The sequence below is a fragment of the Periplaneta americana genome, chromosome 2 (genome assembly GCF_040183065.1).
Source record: "Periplaneta americana isolate PAMFEO1 chromosome 2, P.americana_PAMFEO1_priV1, whole genome shotgun sequence".
In the NCBI taxonomy this organism is placed as follows: domain Eukaryota; kingdom Metazoa; phylum Arthropoda; class Insecta; order Blattodea; family Blattidae; genus Periplaneta; species Periplaneta americana.
Genome location: NC_091118.1, coordinates 28,998,804 through 29,016,158, shown reverse-complemented (window position 1 = coordinate 29,016,158; position 17,355 = coordinate 28,998,804). Strand labels below are relative to the sequence as shown.

Sequence of the window (17,355 nt, the reverse complement as noted above, 5' to 3'; positions counted from 1 at the left end):
TCAGCCAAGTCAGGAATGACTCATGCTTTGGCAACATGTTAACGGCCACGGTCAAAACCAGGGTTGCCAGATTTTCTTATCAGGAGTCCAGGACAGATGATGATGATAATGCGTACCTTGATGTGACTACAATTTGAATTAAATAAATTTGCAATAAAACTGATTTGGTTTTATGCATTTTAACTAACTTATATAAACTTTGAAATCTGTTACGCAGGTACGTCAATTTCGGCGTGATTATCAACTGCGAACAATGGATGATGTTCCAATGTAAGTAACAATCATGAAATGGGGCAGATGTCTTCGTTAAACTGGAAGTTTGGTTTCAAAGTTGAGCCACCACACAAAGCGCACTGTTCCAGTGACTGATCTCGAATTAATCCGCATGTCTTTCCAGCGGAGCCCCCGTAAATTGACTTGTACAAAATCCATCCAATAGTTTAATAGAAATTCCTGTACACAAACACACTAATACTAAAATTATTATATTTCATGTATATAATTTCCCGATAAACTGACTCATAGATACTGAATATGAACAAAATCCATCCAATATTTTAGTAGAAATCGCTGTACACAGAGAGACTAGTACTAAAATTATTATATTTCATGTACATCATTCCCTGATAAATTGACTCATAGATATTGAATATAATCAAAATCAGTCCAATAGTTTAATAGAAATTGCTGTACACAGACAGACTAGTACTAAAATTATTATATTTCATGTACATCATTCCCTGACAAATTGACTCGTAGATACCAAATATGAACAAAATCTGTCCAATATTTTAGTACAAATCGCTATACACAGACAGACTAGTACTAAAATAATTATATTTCATGTGTATAATTCCCTGATAAATTGACTCGAAGATATTGAATACGAACAAAATCCATCTAATAGTTTAGTAGAAATCGCTGTACACAGACAGACTAGTATTAAAATTATTATATTTCATGTACATCATTCCCTGACAAATTGACTCGTAGATACCAAATATGAACAAAATCTGTCCAATATTTTAGTACAAATCGCTATACACAGACAGACTAGTACTAAAATAATTATATTTCATGCGTATAATTCCCTGATAAATTGACTCAAAGATATTGAATACGAACAAAATCCATCTAATAGTTTAGTAGAAATCGCTGTACACAGACAGACTAGTACTAAAATTATTATATTTCATGTACATCATTCCCTGATAAACTGACTCGTAGATATTGAATATGAACAAAATCCATTCAATAGTTTAGTAGAAATAACTGTACATAAACTAGTACTAAAATTATTATATTTCATGTACATAATTCCCCGATAAATTGACTCGTAGATACTGAATATGAACGAAATCCGTCCAATAGTTTATTAGAAATCGCTGTACACAGACAGATTAGTGCTAAAATTATTATATTTCATGTACATCATTCCCTGATAAATTAACTCGTAAATACTGAATATGAACAAAATCCGTTCAATAGCTTAGTAGAAATCACTGTATACAGACAGACTAGTACTAAAATTATTATATTTCATGTACATCATTCCCTGATAAATTAACTCGTAAATACTGAATATGAACAAAATCCGTTCAATAGCTTAGTAGAAATCGCTGTACACAGACAGGCTAGTAGTAAAATTATTATATTTCATGTACATCATTCCCTGATAAATTGACTTGTAGATACTGAATATGAACAAAATCCATCCAATAGTTTAGTAGAAATCGCTGTACACAGACTGGTACTAAAATTATTATATTTCATGCACATCATTCCTTGATAATTGCTTCGTAGATATTGAATATAAACAAAATCCGGCCAATAGTTTAGGAAAGATCACTGTACATGGCATTCCAAAAAATATTTATTGCTTTTTCTTTGAGTAATGCAGAAAACTTGAATTTCCACAAATATTTTGATATTGGTTTTTGCGGCATCACAAAACTAAGAAGTAAAAATTAATAAACATTGAAAGTCAATAGACTGGAAATGGTATGCAAGCGCAGATGTTACAGTATTACATTATTGTGCTCCCATCATCCACAGCCATTCAGAATGCTCAATTACAAGGCAGGGACTGTACTCTTAGAAACAAGACTGGCAGAATATCTCAAAGCTGTTTTCTTAATCTTAAAACTGCCTGAAATGAAACACTCACCACCACCACTTCCCATGGTGTACTGAAAAGATGGGGAGGTAGCTGGAGTGGGCATGGTCCTGATCTTGGGCTCGCCCCCGTACATGAAGAAGGCACGAGTGGCCCACTCTGCCACCTGCAGGTTCTGCGCACTCTGCAGACATGCCAGTATCAGACTGGTGGCACATGCCTGGTCCTCCTTCTGAGTCTCAAAGAACAACTTCACAGTGTCTGCTTCAGGCCCTCTATTCTCCACCAGCAGCTGACGCAAGACATCCACTGGCCTCAGCTTCAGCAAGATCTCTGCTCCCTGCATACAAATTGCAATAATTACCACATCGGTTTGCTTGTACCAGAACATCTGGTCCTGGTGTCAACTCCAGAGATCCATGTGACTACAGTAAAGCGTCGATAATCCGAACTATAGTCATGTCGCTGTTATTTCTGGCGTGACTCCTCCTCTTTGCTTACAAACCAATTGCTAATATAGCAAAAATTATTCCTAGATTTGATGTATTTAGGTTTCGATCAGTTAATAATATAGTAATTGCTCCAGCAAGTACTGGTAGAGATAATAATAATAATAATGCGCCTTAGGAAGTGAAGGCTCTATAAAATCTAGGTATCATTCGTCATTTTTTTCCTTTTGTTGCCGAGCTACCAGACGAGGAATCTATTTGCCGCACCGTTAAACATTATTCTATGATAATAAATCAAAAACACTGTAATTGAGCAAATAATTGAGCGACAAATAAGGGCGATTATATTAAATATTTATAGAGTCTTAGGAACTGCATAACATCATCAGCAGCGAATCACAAGAGCACATGTTTAAATGAAGCCGACCTGCAACGTGATTGGCTGCCGGAAATACGAGCGACAGGACTATAATTGATGTTCAGCCCTGTTCAGAGTAGCAATTCGTTCGGATTTTCGAACAAAGAGCAAAATAACACACAAAAAATTATTTTAATTATATACTGTATCAACTTTAAATATTTCAATAGGCCTACAAACTGTACCACAAACAACATTAGACAGATTTTAAAACATGTCTTTGATCTTTTTTTTTTTTTTTTTAAATATTTACTGAGCTTCGTTTCTTTGCAGCCAAGTCACTAACTTGTCGTAGACAGGCAAGCTGTGTTACCATACACTCAGGCATTTTACCCAGCCAATTTATTGCTATCTCTAAAGCATTGAACCATGGCCACGCTTTTTCAAATGTACGTAAAAAAAATTTGAGAGTTTGGGTTCGGATTTTAGATGGTTCAGATTAATGACATTCGGATTGTCGACACTCCACTGCAGTGGTTCCCAACTGGTGTGTCGCGACACACTGGTGCGTCACGCAGCTCCATGGAATGTGTCGCGAAATTCTGGAATTCAACAATAAATTTTATGCGATCAAGAAAGTCCCTTTACAACGCATTTTTTATTTGCAATGAAGTCTTCGATATGATACATTTTATTTTGAGACAGCTTTACCAATGAAACGTGAACACCTGCAACAATGTTCAGTTCAGTTTTTCAACCATAAGGCCACGTATAGAAAAACTCTGTGCAACTCACCAAGCACAGACTTCACATTAATTTAAATAGGCGAGTTTTCAAACATGATTATATTAATAAAATTAAATAAGTGTGTCGCGATATCGTGGGTGTTCAGTAAAGTGTGTCGTCAGTCAAAAAAGGTTGGGAACCACTGTCTACTGTATATGCCATAGAAATTCCATAAAATTCGCCAGACAGTTGTAGCAGTAATTAAAATGTTGTTAATTTTGGAGAAATGGAGGTGTCTTAAGGAAAGCTACTATATAATTTGTTCACTGTCTTAGACCTGTCCTACAAGAGTATAGAGTAACAATGGAGACTATAGTTTTCAAGTTACAGTTGATACGTATTGGAATACCATAGTACACGAAGTGTAGAGAGAGCTCAGGTGCTTTCAGATGGGAGTTTCAACATGCGGCAGCTACTATGTTCCCATGAGTTCACCATAACTCTCTAAAAAAAAAACAATAATTCCAGGAATAATTTTGCTCAGGACCAAGAATTTCAGTGACTAATACAGCAATAAAACAATGAATAATCAATGAGGTAAAGTCCGTAATTAAGTTACAAATCGAAGTAGCAACCTACATTTTTTTAAATGAGATGTCCAAAGCTATGATCACTAGAAGCAGTATTATCAATGTATAGAATTAGCAGTAGCAAGATAGTAATACCTCTGCACAACTTGATCTGAGCATTGAGGCATGTTTTATTTCAGACTGTTAATGATACACTCAAAACTTACCACTTGTGACTATCTGGGATAAAATATCATTCACTTTATCCTGTCTGCTCGAATCAAGCTGCCAACCTGTTGCACATTTGCCTCTGTGACGAAGTCCAGTGTCTGACAAACTCAGTATTCGATACTTCTCCACTCTTCAGAGAACTTTTGCATCCATTTGAAGAAGTGAATTCCAAAGTGTTGTCCTTTTTTAAGATTTTAACTTGCTTTATTCACGTTTTAATGTAGCCTTTTCAGGCGTATATATAACTATGTAAGTTTATTTAACACTCTCTCCTAAGTCTTGATTTAGATCTGTCTAAAAAAATGTGCAGAAACTAAGGGCGTCAAATTTATTTTATCAGTTTTTGTCATTTGGACTTAGGCCAGTTTGGAATCCACCTCTTCAATTGTAGACAGCTTGAGGTGAAAGGTAATGTTTACAATATATGGTCAGCATTTCTTTATCCTTTGCTGTTATACTTATTGACGAAAATAAATAGTGTGACAGAGCACTGCTCAACAATGACATACTCGTGCAGAGGTACCACCTTTTGCACCTGCTCCTTCTATGTTTTGCTTGCAATATGTACACATTGATCACCTTCATATCTGAATAATACTGCCATCTAGCAGTGATATCTGTCCTCCACTTTGCAGTAGTGATCAGCATGTCTGACTGCAAAACTAGTCGGCCCAAGATCAAATTCTGATTGAGACAAGTTGCCTGGCTGAGGTTTTTTCTGGGGTATTCCCTCAACCATTAAGAGGAAATGCTGGGTAACTTTCGATGGTGGATTCCAGGTTCATTTCACCGTCATTATCAACTTCATCCTGCCTACTTCCATAGTCATGTCATCATTCCATACTGAGCTACCAGAATCCGACCTAATGGGTGTCTCAACTTCAGAACAGGTTTGTTCATCATAATCTCCAAAAATAGGCAGAGGCGTAAATGGCTACATGTCAATATGTGTGGCATTAGTAAAAAAAAAAAAAAGTGGTGATATCTTCAGGTGCGTCATTAAAAAATGTAACTTCCTATTTCAATTTGTATCTTATTTAAATACTTTCCTGTAAAATTTAACATTATTTATATACACTTTCATCCAGTGCTACAGAAATTGAATGGTGTATTAGAGAAGGCAATACAATCGTGAATGAGACTTTCCACAAAAAATTATTAGTAAATACGTTATTTGCTATTAATTTATACTTACAAGTGGTGTCATAAATCATTAATTTATTTTAAGTTCCAAATAACTGAAACAGTTTTGAGAATTGCTGTGGTATAATCAGTAAGTGGGCAGTATAGCATACTCGACAGTGCTTTCCTTCTATTTACAGGTTGTTCTAATTTACAGAGCTGTTTTTAAACCATGCAACAGCTTGCAAGAAGGTCACATACCGGCAAAAAGCAATGGTGTCCCTGTGAAACATAAAACACATGTAACGAAATAAATAAGAAAATTACTGTCATACTTATTTTTTTGAATATGCCTTTTTACTTTCACATCATACGCACTGTGACGCAGAAAAAACATCGAATTCGAGAATTTCCTCTGGAATACATGTTTTCAGCATTACTTATATTAAAGAAACAAAAAAAGAGGTTTTTGGCATACCATCTATCTCTATACAGCGATTTCTACTAAACTATTGGATGGATTTTGTTCATATCCAGTATCTACGAGTCAATTTATCAGGGAATGATGTACATGAAATATGTTGTTGTTGTTTTCTAATGCCAGGTGTTTGACAATAAAGTCATTTGACCTCTTGCACTCCAATATTTTTCAAAGATATTATCATGACTAGCCGCTGAAGCACAGATTTTGAGGTGTTCCGAATCCATTTCTTGGTTTGAGTTGCAAAATGGACAGTTAGGGGACTGACATATTCCAATTCTATGCAGGTGTTTTTCCAAACATGAAATGTAATAATTTTAGTACTAGTCTGTCTCTTTACAGCGATTTCTGCTAAACTATTGGGTGGATTTTGTTCATATTCAGTATCTATGAACCAATTTATCAGGGAATGTTGTACATGAAATATAATAATTTTAGTGCTAGTCTGTGTACAGCGATTTCTACTAAACTATTGGACGGATTTTGTTCATATTCAGTATCTACGAGTCAATTTATCATGGAATGATGTACATGAAATATAATAATTTTAGTACTAGTCTGTTTGTGTACAGCAATTTCTACTAAACTATTGGACGAATTTTGTTCATATTCAGTATCTACGAGTCAATTAATGAGAGAATGATGTACATGAAATATAATAATTTTAGTACTAGTCTGTCTGTGTACAGCGATTTCTACTAAACTATTGGATGGATTTTGTTCATATTCAGTATCTACGAGTCAATTTATCAGGGAATGATGTACATGAAATATAATAATTTTAGTACTAGTCTGTCTGTGTACAGCGATTTCTACTAAACTATTGGACGGATTTTGTTCATATTCAGTATCTACGAGTCAATTTATCAGGGAATGATGTACATGAAATATAATAATTTTAGTACTAGTCTGTCTGTGTACAGCGATTTCTACTAAACTATTGGACGGATTTTGTTCATATTCAGTATCTACGAGTCAATTTATCAGGGAATGATGTACATGAAATATAATAATTTTAGTACTAGTCTGTTTGTGTACAGCAATTTCTACTAAACTATTGGACGGATTTTGTTCATATTCAGTATCTACGAGTCAATTAATGAGAGAATGATGTACATGAAATATAATAATTTTAGTACTAGTCTGTCTGTGTACAGCGATTTCTACTAAACTATTGGACGGATTTTGTTCATATTCAGTATCTACGAGTCAATTTATCAGGGAATGATGTACATGAAATATAATAATTTTAGTACTAGTCTGTCTGTGTACAGCGATTTCTACTAAACTATTGGACGGATTTTGTTCATATTCAGTATCTACGAGTCAATTAATGAGAGAATGATGTACATGAAATATAATAATTTTAGTACTAGTCTGTCTGTGTACAGCGATTTCTACTAAACTATTGGACGGATTTTGTTCATATTCAGTATCTACGAGTCAATTAATGAGAGAATGATGTACATGAAATATAATAATTTTAGTACTAGTCTGTCTGTGTACAGCGATTTCTACTAAACTATTGGACGGATTTTGTTCATATTCAGTATCTACGAGTCAATTTATCAGGGAATGATGTACATGAAATATAATAATTTTAGTACTAGTCTGTCTGTGTACAGCGATTTCTACTAAACTATTGGACGGATTTTGTTCATATTCAGTATCTACGAGTCAATTTATCAGGGAATGATGTACATGAAATATAATAATTTTAGTACTAGTCTATGTGTGTACAGCAATTTCTACTAAACTATTGGACGGATTTTGTTCATATTCAGTATCTACGAACCAATTTATCAGGAATTGATGTACATGAAATATAATAATTTTAGTACTAGTCTGTCTGTCTACAGTGATTTCTACTGAACTATTCGATGGATTTTGTTCATATTCAGTATCTATGAGTCAATTTATCAGGGAATGCCGTACATGAAATATAATAATTTTAGTACTAGTCTACAGTAGACTCATGCTGATCCAGCATTCCTTGCACAGAGAGGTGTCAGATCAGTGAGAGTGACGGATTACTAAGAGTGCATAAAAAATATTGTTTAATTCTCCATTAAATTTAATGTTACAAGATGCAAGAACTATTGCACTTGCACTTCTAAATCGAAGCTAGAATGTTTTACACATGGCTAGTGTGGCGTCCCTCACAAGGATGAGTAACTCCACCCTTTCTATGCCACTGCAGTTACTAATTAATATAAAATGCAGTAATGATTAATACAAGTTCAGACTAATAATATACCATTATAATTTTATATGCTTAGAAGTTAAAGGCTTTCCACCAAGTTCCTGATTTGTTTGAATTAAAATCCTGGCAAAATTTCTATAATTTATCTTCAATTGTTTAATTTATCTTTTCATTTATCTTCAACTTATTTATGTCTTATATTGCCGAGAAAATTTAATTTAATTTACCTTCAATTCTTTAATTTATCTTCAACTTATTTGTGTCTTATGTTGACGAGAAAATTCAATTTAATTTATCATCAATTCTTTAATTTATCCTCAACTTGCGTATGTGTCTTTTGTTGCTAACGAATTTAATTTAATTTACCTTCAACAAAAATAAGATAGAACGACATCTAAATATAATTTTTTTTGTATAAAATATTATAGTCATAAAAAAAAAAACTTCTAAAAATATCTATCTATACTAAATAAATTTTACAAGAAAAATAGTTCATCCAAAGGGCTGGACTCGGGAAGGGTACCCAAAACGCTCATTGCATTTCTGCGTTGAATTGCAATACTTAAACGTTGACGCAAATAAGTAGTGCAACGACGATCACCGGTAATGGAGATCAAAATTTTGCCGATTTGAGATACCAAAACTTTAGCATCATGACTCCAAGGACCGAAGGTCTCCACAGCAAAGGGGACAAAGATATAATTGTCTAAAAGATGAGCATACTTATTGACTTTTTTTGTCACGGCTAATTCAGCAGCAGATGCTGTGCATCTGGAGGTATTCGGCAAGTGAGATGGAGCTAGAGTGTCAACACAAGTGGAGTCCCAAATTAAAGATTTTCCTCTAGACCATGGAATTACGGTGAGACCATCGGGTCATTTACCATCCGTGCGACTAATACCTGGTGGTTCCAAAAGAGACGGGATGCCACAAGAAGTCAGAGATCTTTGAATGATATCATTGAGTGATGTATGTCTGGGAATGCGACCCTTGCTCCTCGCACAACTGAGTGCATGATGACTGTAAATATCAGCAATTCCTCCGCAAATACATTGGTGTGGCTGGCAGAGTTTATACCCAAGGCGTAAAGCCATTGCGATTTTAAAGGATGTACTATCTATTAGGATGCCGATGTGAGGAGAAGGTAATGCGTGTAATCAAGCTCCAGACTCACTCTCTTGAAGAGCTAGGAGTCGTGCAATGTCTTGTTCGGATTTGAAAGAAGAAAGGAGTTTATCTAAAATTTTTTAGGAAAAGATAACGTCCCACTGCTTTTGAAATTCAGGATGTGCAGGAGGATGAGTGGTTTGTGAGGAAGTATACCAACTAGTCAGAGCATCACGTACATGACAGATTTCAGTTGCATCACTGTATAAGGAACTTCAACTTGCTTATTTGTATCTTATGTTGCCGAGAAAATTTAATTTAATTTATCATCAGTTCTTTAATTTATCTTCAACTTGCTTATTTGTATCTTATGTTGCAGAGAAAATTTAATTTAATTTATCATCAGTTCTTTAATTTATCTTCAACTTGCTTATTTGTGTCTTATGTTGCCGAGAAAATTTAATTCAATTTATCTTCAATTTGCTTATTTGTGCCTTATATTGCCGAGAAAATTTAATTTATCTTTTAATTTATCTTCAACTTATTTGTGTCTTATGTTGCTGAGAAAATTTAATTTAATTTATCTTCAACTTGCTTATTTGTGTCCTATGTTGCCGAGAAAATTTAATTCAATTCATCTTCAATTCTTTAATTTATCTTTTAACTTATCTTTAACTTGCTTATTTGTGTCTTATGTTGTCGAGAAAATTTAATTTAATTTATCTTCAATTCTGTAATTTATGTTGCCGTGATTCTTAAGTGGGGTGACTGAAATGCATGTGGGTGATGCACCTTCCAAATATTGGTAACCACGGTATCAGCGACACACTAAAATGCTGTAAAATCTTGTTTGGTTTTCTCTGTTTTATACTGAAACTTTCACAGGATGACGGTAACATTCCCTTAATGCTTTTTTAAGAAATATTTTTACTATAAGTACAAGAATTTAATGGTATAATTTCACACATGTATTTATGTAGGTTTCATATATATAACATCGTAAGATCAGAACTGCCCTCTGTTAGTCAACCACATCTGCAGACATGGGAAACCACCCAACAATACAAATAACATCTTTCGTGAAAAATGTTTGCTGCACTCACCTGCTGAGTGAGAATAACGTATTTCCTGGGGGACTCCATGTGCTGCCGAACTACGAGTGGAGGGTCTACTGGCAGGATGGTGCCTTGGGACTCGGCCACAGTCTGCTGGGAGCTAACGCTGGGCAGGACAGACTTCACATCACCACCTTGCACCTCGGCCATGGCCCACACTACACCATCCAGAGGCACCACCGACTGCATCTCCACCAGGTATGGGTGAAAAGGGAATGGATCGCTTGACAGGCACCACAGCACATCGCGGTCATTGCCTGGAGCCGTCACTAGCAGGAGGTTCCCTGGAAGCATGCATACAAGTTGGAAACAGAATACGAGCACGGTTACAAAACACTGAGGAAGCAAGTCACTAGTCTGATTAGCAGAATGAAAGGAATAAAAAGTTGGTTCGTTGCTAATGCTCAGCGTATTGCAGTTCTTCCATACGGGCTATTCCATATGAAATATATCAGTAAAAAACCTCGCAATTTTTATACTCTAATTTTTTCCCTACTTATACAAGGTGCTCAGGGGAGTACATTTTCAAAAATATACTATCGAAAGTCAAACGGTTTTCGTATTATTGAGCGACAAATTTAGCATATTTTATAAAAACAAGCCTCTTTCAGCGCTCAGAACTCCGGAACCATTTACTGCAGAACATTGAACAGGAGCTCATTTTGAAGCTGACATTTGGTAGGTTATGTTAAGAAGTAATACTTATTTTTATTGTATACAGAGAGACAGATAATCTGACTTTACTTGCCTTTAGGCTTCTTGGCCATTTGTAAAAAAATATTGAGAAAAAACCTTGCATTATTAAGAGGGATTCAGCATTGTTTGCTTAGTGGTATGGCAATAAGTTTCGAGGGTATTAAATAAATTATTTTCACACGCCTAGACTTGAACGGTGCAGTACCACACGCACTGGCCAAGAGCTGAAGATAAGCAAGCGTTGGGCGTCATTTTACTCCTGTGTTTATGAAAACCTGTGATAAAGCTAGCACAGCCATGCGCTGCTAGATGACACATCACGTGTTTGTCTCCTGCCTTGTTTGTCTCGAATAGCTCCCATCTGACAGTCAGCTGGGTAGTTCACGTGCGTACTATTTATTTTCTTTATTTGATATTTTCAATACTTTCTTATCAACATACCATCAATAAAAAATATGTGTTTCTTTGTACTTTCAATGCTGAATTTAACTACATATTTTTTAAATATTTTTTCCTAGCCAAAGGCATCTTAATGAGGAAAAATCTAAATTTCTGCATTTCCATAAAGAGTAAGAAAATCTGTTTATATGTCAATATAAACTTTAATTTCTCAGCATCAAAATAAACCATGATTTTGATCATTGGGTGAAAGGGTTTCGGAGCTACAACAGTTTAAAGTTGCTAATTTTATGAAAATACGATAAATTTAAATATTTTTAATTTAAACACTATGAAGTTCTGATGCCTCAAACTTTGCACAAAGCATTATATCACAGTTCTCTATGTACAAAAAAAGTTTCATTGTATTTAGAAATTGTAAGGTCAATTTTCTCTATATTTTGGTCGATTTGAGATGGAATAGCTCATACACCTTATTGCTTCCCAGTATAATAATGACAGATCTGTAACTGTTAAATTTTTAAAGTTCTTAAGATGTGCCATATCCATTATAGTGTAGTCTTCTTTACAAAGTAAACAATTAGGAGTAGGAAAAATATTTATTTTATATAGATGGGCAGTCAAACAATCATGTTCTGTATTTAACCCAAAGGAGCCACAGCTTTCATTCATGGACATTCTAAAATTAAATTTTTATTGTTTAATAAAATATTCCGTTACTTATTTACACTCTCTTATTAATTAATCACGTATATCTTGTTGGATGATTTTCTTAATTATTACTTTTCAGAACTGAAACACTAAACATAAATTTGTAATTTGTAGCCTTTTATGCTAAGGAATCTGCTATTTCATTACCAAGAATTCCACAAAAAAACTATCATTTTGTGAAGAAATTCTTTTTGACACTTTGGTGAATTTCAGCAATTCTTTTTGTTGTGTAGGTGTTTGTATTAAATTTGGCTCTGATTGACTGGACGGTGTGACTTTTGGTGTTCCAAATAAGTACTTTAGTACGATTCTTGGCATCTATCAGTGCAGTCCCTACCCGGAGATCTGATTGAGGGACTATTTTACCTCCGGAGAATTTTACACTGAGGGACTCCATGAATATAAACAGTGAAAAATATAGTGGGACTGCGTTGGTGGTAATGCAGCTTATGTGGGTACCTCTATGTTACTTGTTAGCTTAAACAACAAGTTTAAGCCCCCTCACCACGACAAGGTGAGTACCCACGATTGGCTCTCTTCTGACAAAGGAAAAATTTTACAGTCTGTACAAAAGAAACCAAATGACCTGGAAATGTACAAAAACTTGCCCAGACATGTTCAAACATTTTTAACAAGAACCAGAATAGGTCACATTGTCACTCAATTGTACCTACACCGATTTCACATTTCTGATAATCCTACTTGTCTGTGGTGTAATAATCATGATGAAGATCTGGAACACATTCTTCTATACTGTCCATCCATAAACCACAAAAGAAGTAAATTAAAATCATCAGTACCAGTTGCAGAAGACACCGCCCTGCAGTATATATTGACTACACCCCAACTCTGGCTACTAGCAACAGGCATCTATAATGAACACCAATCATAATACCCCTCATTTCTCGTGAAAAACAACAACTGAATAGACTACAGTGGACTATAGTGGACTTTATGTTGTCAGCAAACAGCTGGATACATTCAGAAGATTGATTGATAGGTGTTTGTATTAATGGTTTGTATAGTTGAATTAGAATCGCTTTATTAAAGGGGTTAATGTGATACAAAAATTGTTTTAATGTACAGTTGACTGTCTCAAGTTCTCCACCGAAGTGAGTTGAATTCTGACCGAGAGATATATAAGAACAAAATAATTTATTGTATATTTCAGCACCAGTCGTATTATTAAAGTTCTTGCCACTTTTACAGCCATCAGTGTAGGGAATCTTTTATTAGTAGTTTCTAGCGAATTTGTTTCAAAGGAATAGGGTTTTCATCCTGCTTTTTAATTTGTTCTATCAAATGAAGAGAAGGAAAAGTTGGTCGGTTGCTAGCTAATGCTCGGCTTATTGGAGTTCTCCCATTTGTCTTCTTGCTTTCCAGTATCGTAATGACATCTGTAGGTGTTAAATTTTTACAATTCTTGAGGTGTGTCATATAAATTAAATTTAATGAAGAGAAGGAAAAGTAGAAGGCCAGGAGGAAGATCAGAATGCACTGCACTTTTTTTTTCTTATTATCTTATCAATAATTGTTTACCCCGTCTGTAGTGAGCCATGTGCACCCTGCTGGGGCGGGGTGATGGGGCGTTGGCAGCATATCCCGGAGGCAGACGCACGTGCATCAGCTGCAGTGTGTACGGCCTCACCGATACATTTGTCACTGAGCCGGTTGTGAAGTACAGCCTCACGCCTGTCTGTGTGATGGCCACCAGATTCAAGTGAGCCGACTCATTTCCTTCTATTGCACACACACTCACGATAGGGCGGAAGTTGCTGCCATCCAAAGTTCTGCAATAAATAACAAAACATGTTCAGTAGAAACAGTCGTTTATGAATCAGCAGCTTAGAGCAGACGTTCCAAACATTTTTCAGATAGCACACTTGACCAAGTATCACCATTATTTTAAATTGAATAATTGCGAAAATCATTAAAATAAATCTTGCAAAGCAGCATACTGTCCAGTGCATAAGACGGAGTACAGCAGAATGGGAGGGGAAGGCTGCTCTTGTTAAATTTATTGGAGTAGCCATGATATTGCCAAATGCTTCAGAGAAACATAACAATTTCCTCTAAAAGGTGTTAGAAAAAAAAATTTATTTACATTTCGATCTTCCAGTTCAAAAGTGCGACAACTCAAAAATTACCATTTTTTAGTTATTTATACTACTCAAAGCCCCTTTCGGAGCTCTTTCAGATTCAGTATTGAGATAAGTCATATTTACAACCGAAAAGAAAAAAAACTAAATAAACTGCTTTAGAAATAATTATAACTATGGACTTTACTAATTCATTATTAGTACATTTCGAAATGTATTAATAATGAACTGGAAGATTGTGATATGCTCGTCCTGAATACTGACTCATTTCTAATTGTCGTGGTTATGAACCAGAACTCTGTTACTTTCTAAGTGATTCATTTGAAACTTTCAACTGAAGATATCTCAAAACTTGTTTTTTTGAGTGAAGATTTATAGTTTATAGTGGCAGTGCAAAGTATTTGAACAGTGAAATGTTTTTGAAGTGTTAGTGAAATCAGGATAGAATCAGTGAAATGTGTCGTAGTTCCAGTGCAGTGAGTGAGTTGACAGCGAAATGAGTGTAATGTGGAAAGGTACTTGTGCAGATATGAACATATCATACTCGTGGGTTTTAGTTCGAACTTAGGTTTAAGATACAAATTAGATTTATTTCAAATGTTATTTTAAGTGATCGTTTCATTTAATTTAGGATATTCCCTATTATTATTATTATTATTATTATTATTATTATTATTATTATTATTATTATTATTATTACTATTATTATTATTATTATTATAAATTATTGTTAGTATTAATTATTAGTATTATTATTAATTGTATTTTTAATTTTAAGTTTATTATTGTCATTATTGAGTGTAATTAGTTACCACTGCCACCGGGTATATATCCATTGCAGTGTGAATAAATACATACATACATACACTTTTGAACTAGACGATCGATTTTTCAAAATTCTCATGATCTATTCCAGTTTCATTTTGGTGCAGAGGTTACCTTCTACCCTGTATATACGCAGGCACAAATATAATTTTAGATTACTCTGTTTTAGATAAAATCAAGGTTTAAGACATGGGTATCCTATTTCACCTACTCTTTTTAACATTTATATTTATACAGTCATTCAAGATTGGCAAAGCTAGCTTAAGATAAATTTAAGACTAGGGAACTAGATTCGTTATAAAGACATTTCACTGTACTTTCACTTTATATTTTCTAAAATATTTCCGTAAACTTACTTGACAATGTGCACCGCATACTGCACGATGGTGGCCTGTGTCATGCTTGTCACTTTGCTAGTTGAAGTTCCATTTTCTCCGAGGTCGAACACTTCTATACGACCCTTTTCAGTCAATGTAAACAAAATATTTCGCGTATTGTCTATGCTTATTTGTACGATGGGATCCTCTTCACTAAACGCCAGGTTGAGGAAAGACGGAACAAGAAACGAGAGGGTTCCTGTGGAGTGGTTCACCTTCTTGCAGCGCTTCCCAAACCAGCTGCCGGCTGCCTATCAAACAATTCGAAAATAAGGAAAAATGAGTGCCACAAAGTAACACATACCTTCTCTCTATGTTCCACAAATTTCGCCCAAAAATCCATCCTGTTTTTTTTTTTTTTCTTTTTTAAAGAAACGTAATTAAACAACATGTTCTATTACAGTTTTTAATACTACTACATGTTCTGGTTTACGTCAATATTAAGTTGAATTCCAGTTGTGTTAAGTTGATGATTGATAAGCTACCATATACCTGATTGTTGACTAATTACAATATAAGCTTGTATTATGCCGCTATTTGTTTGGAATGCCTGAGTTTAGTAATGTTGTACTTTGTACAATTTGGATTTTACTTCTTAATAAATCCTATTCTGTCTTACCTAAATCTACGTTTATGTATTTACACTATGTACAGATATATGCTTATCACTACTCTGTGTTCTATTCTAATTTAATTGTTTGTAAAGTCAATTGAATTCACAAATGTGCAAAAGTCTTTTAAAAATCTTTTCATCAGGTCTCTTCTATCCGGTGGCCAAATTCCTCTCTTGGTTATTATGTTTCTCTGCAGTGTTTGTCTTTCCATGTTGCATTTGAGACATTCGAGCAGAAGATGGTTGACGGTGTGTGTGTGTGTGTGTGCACACGTGGGCGGGCGGGCAGGCAGGCGTGCTTTCGTGCCTACTCACTTCACTTTGCATGATTATGGTTCTGCATACTGCGGATAGATGGTAGGACTGTGACCCATTTTCAAATTGCACACCACATCGGCAGGCCACATTATGCATGATGTATATTTGTGACGAGTTATGTCATGTACTGTCCGTTACTCAGGAGAAGACGAGCGGAAAGAATGTGACCTTCTTGACTATCGCTGTTGATTATTATAAACATCGCTCAGATAAGCATCCCAGTAGCCAGGTTATTACTCGTACAGGAAACATGGGCAACAATGCATATGGAAATTAAAGCTAAGTTGAACAGAAGACCTAATGTTTCCGCTTACTACATTACAAATATTGACGTGTTGTCGTACGTTATCTGTTCACATCCCTTTCCCCTCAGTCCGCTCTCGTCTTCTCCTGAGTCACCGACAGTACTAGGGTGAGTGTATGTTAAATGTTCGTGTATGTGTAGTGTAGGCAATGGGTGAGGATGATGGTGGTGAGGAAGGGAGAAGGGGAAACCTGGTGCCGGCATGTAGCCTACTCCTGTCGAATAGCACCAAGAGGGCCATAAGGCTTAACGTCCCCTTCCGACAGACGAATCAGTATCAACAGTGACATATGCCTTCCCTTCATATGCACTGCAGAGAGATTTGAGATTTAACCCAGGTATATTGGTGCACAATCTAGTGATTAGAAGTTGTGCACCACCATCTCTCCTAGTCCCGAGGTAGAAATTTTACAAGAAAGTTTCTGACTCCGCCAGGAATCGAACCGAGGCTGGCTAATCTGGAGACACATCATTAAATGTAGCAAGAAAGGTAAGTTACTCTTTCCTTTTTTTTTTGCTAATAGACTGACCATATT

General features: G+C 35.2%; 1 protein-coding gene across 1 annotated transcript in view; it reads right to left on the bottom strand.

Annotated features, from left to right (window-relative positions):
* Nup154 (nuclear pore complex protein Nup154) overlaps positions 1-17,355 on the bottom strand; it is a 58,451-nt gene that overhangs the window by 33,245 nt on the left and 7,851 nt on the right. The window contains exons 7-10 of the mRNA XM_069813311.1: positions 15,564-15,835; positions 13,823-14,073; positions 10,466-10,761; positions 2,168-2,456 (exon numbers count right to left, since the gene is read on the bottom strand). Of these exons, the coding sequence (XP_069669412.1) occupies positions 2,168-2,456; positions 10,466-10,761; positions 13,823-14,073; positions 15,564-15,835 (1,108 nt within the window). The remainder of the gene's footprint in view (positions 1-2,167; positions 2,457-10,465; positions 10,762-13,822; positions 14,074-15,563; positions 15,836-17,355) is intronic.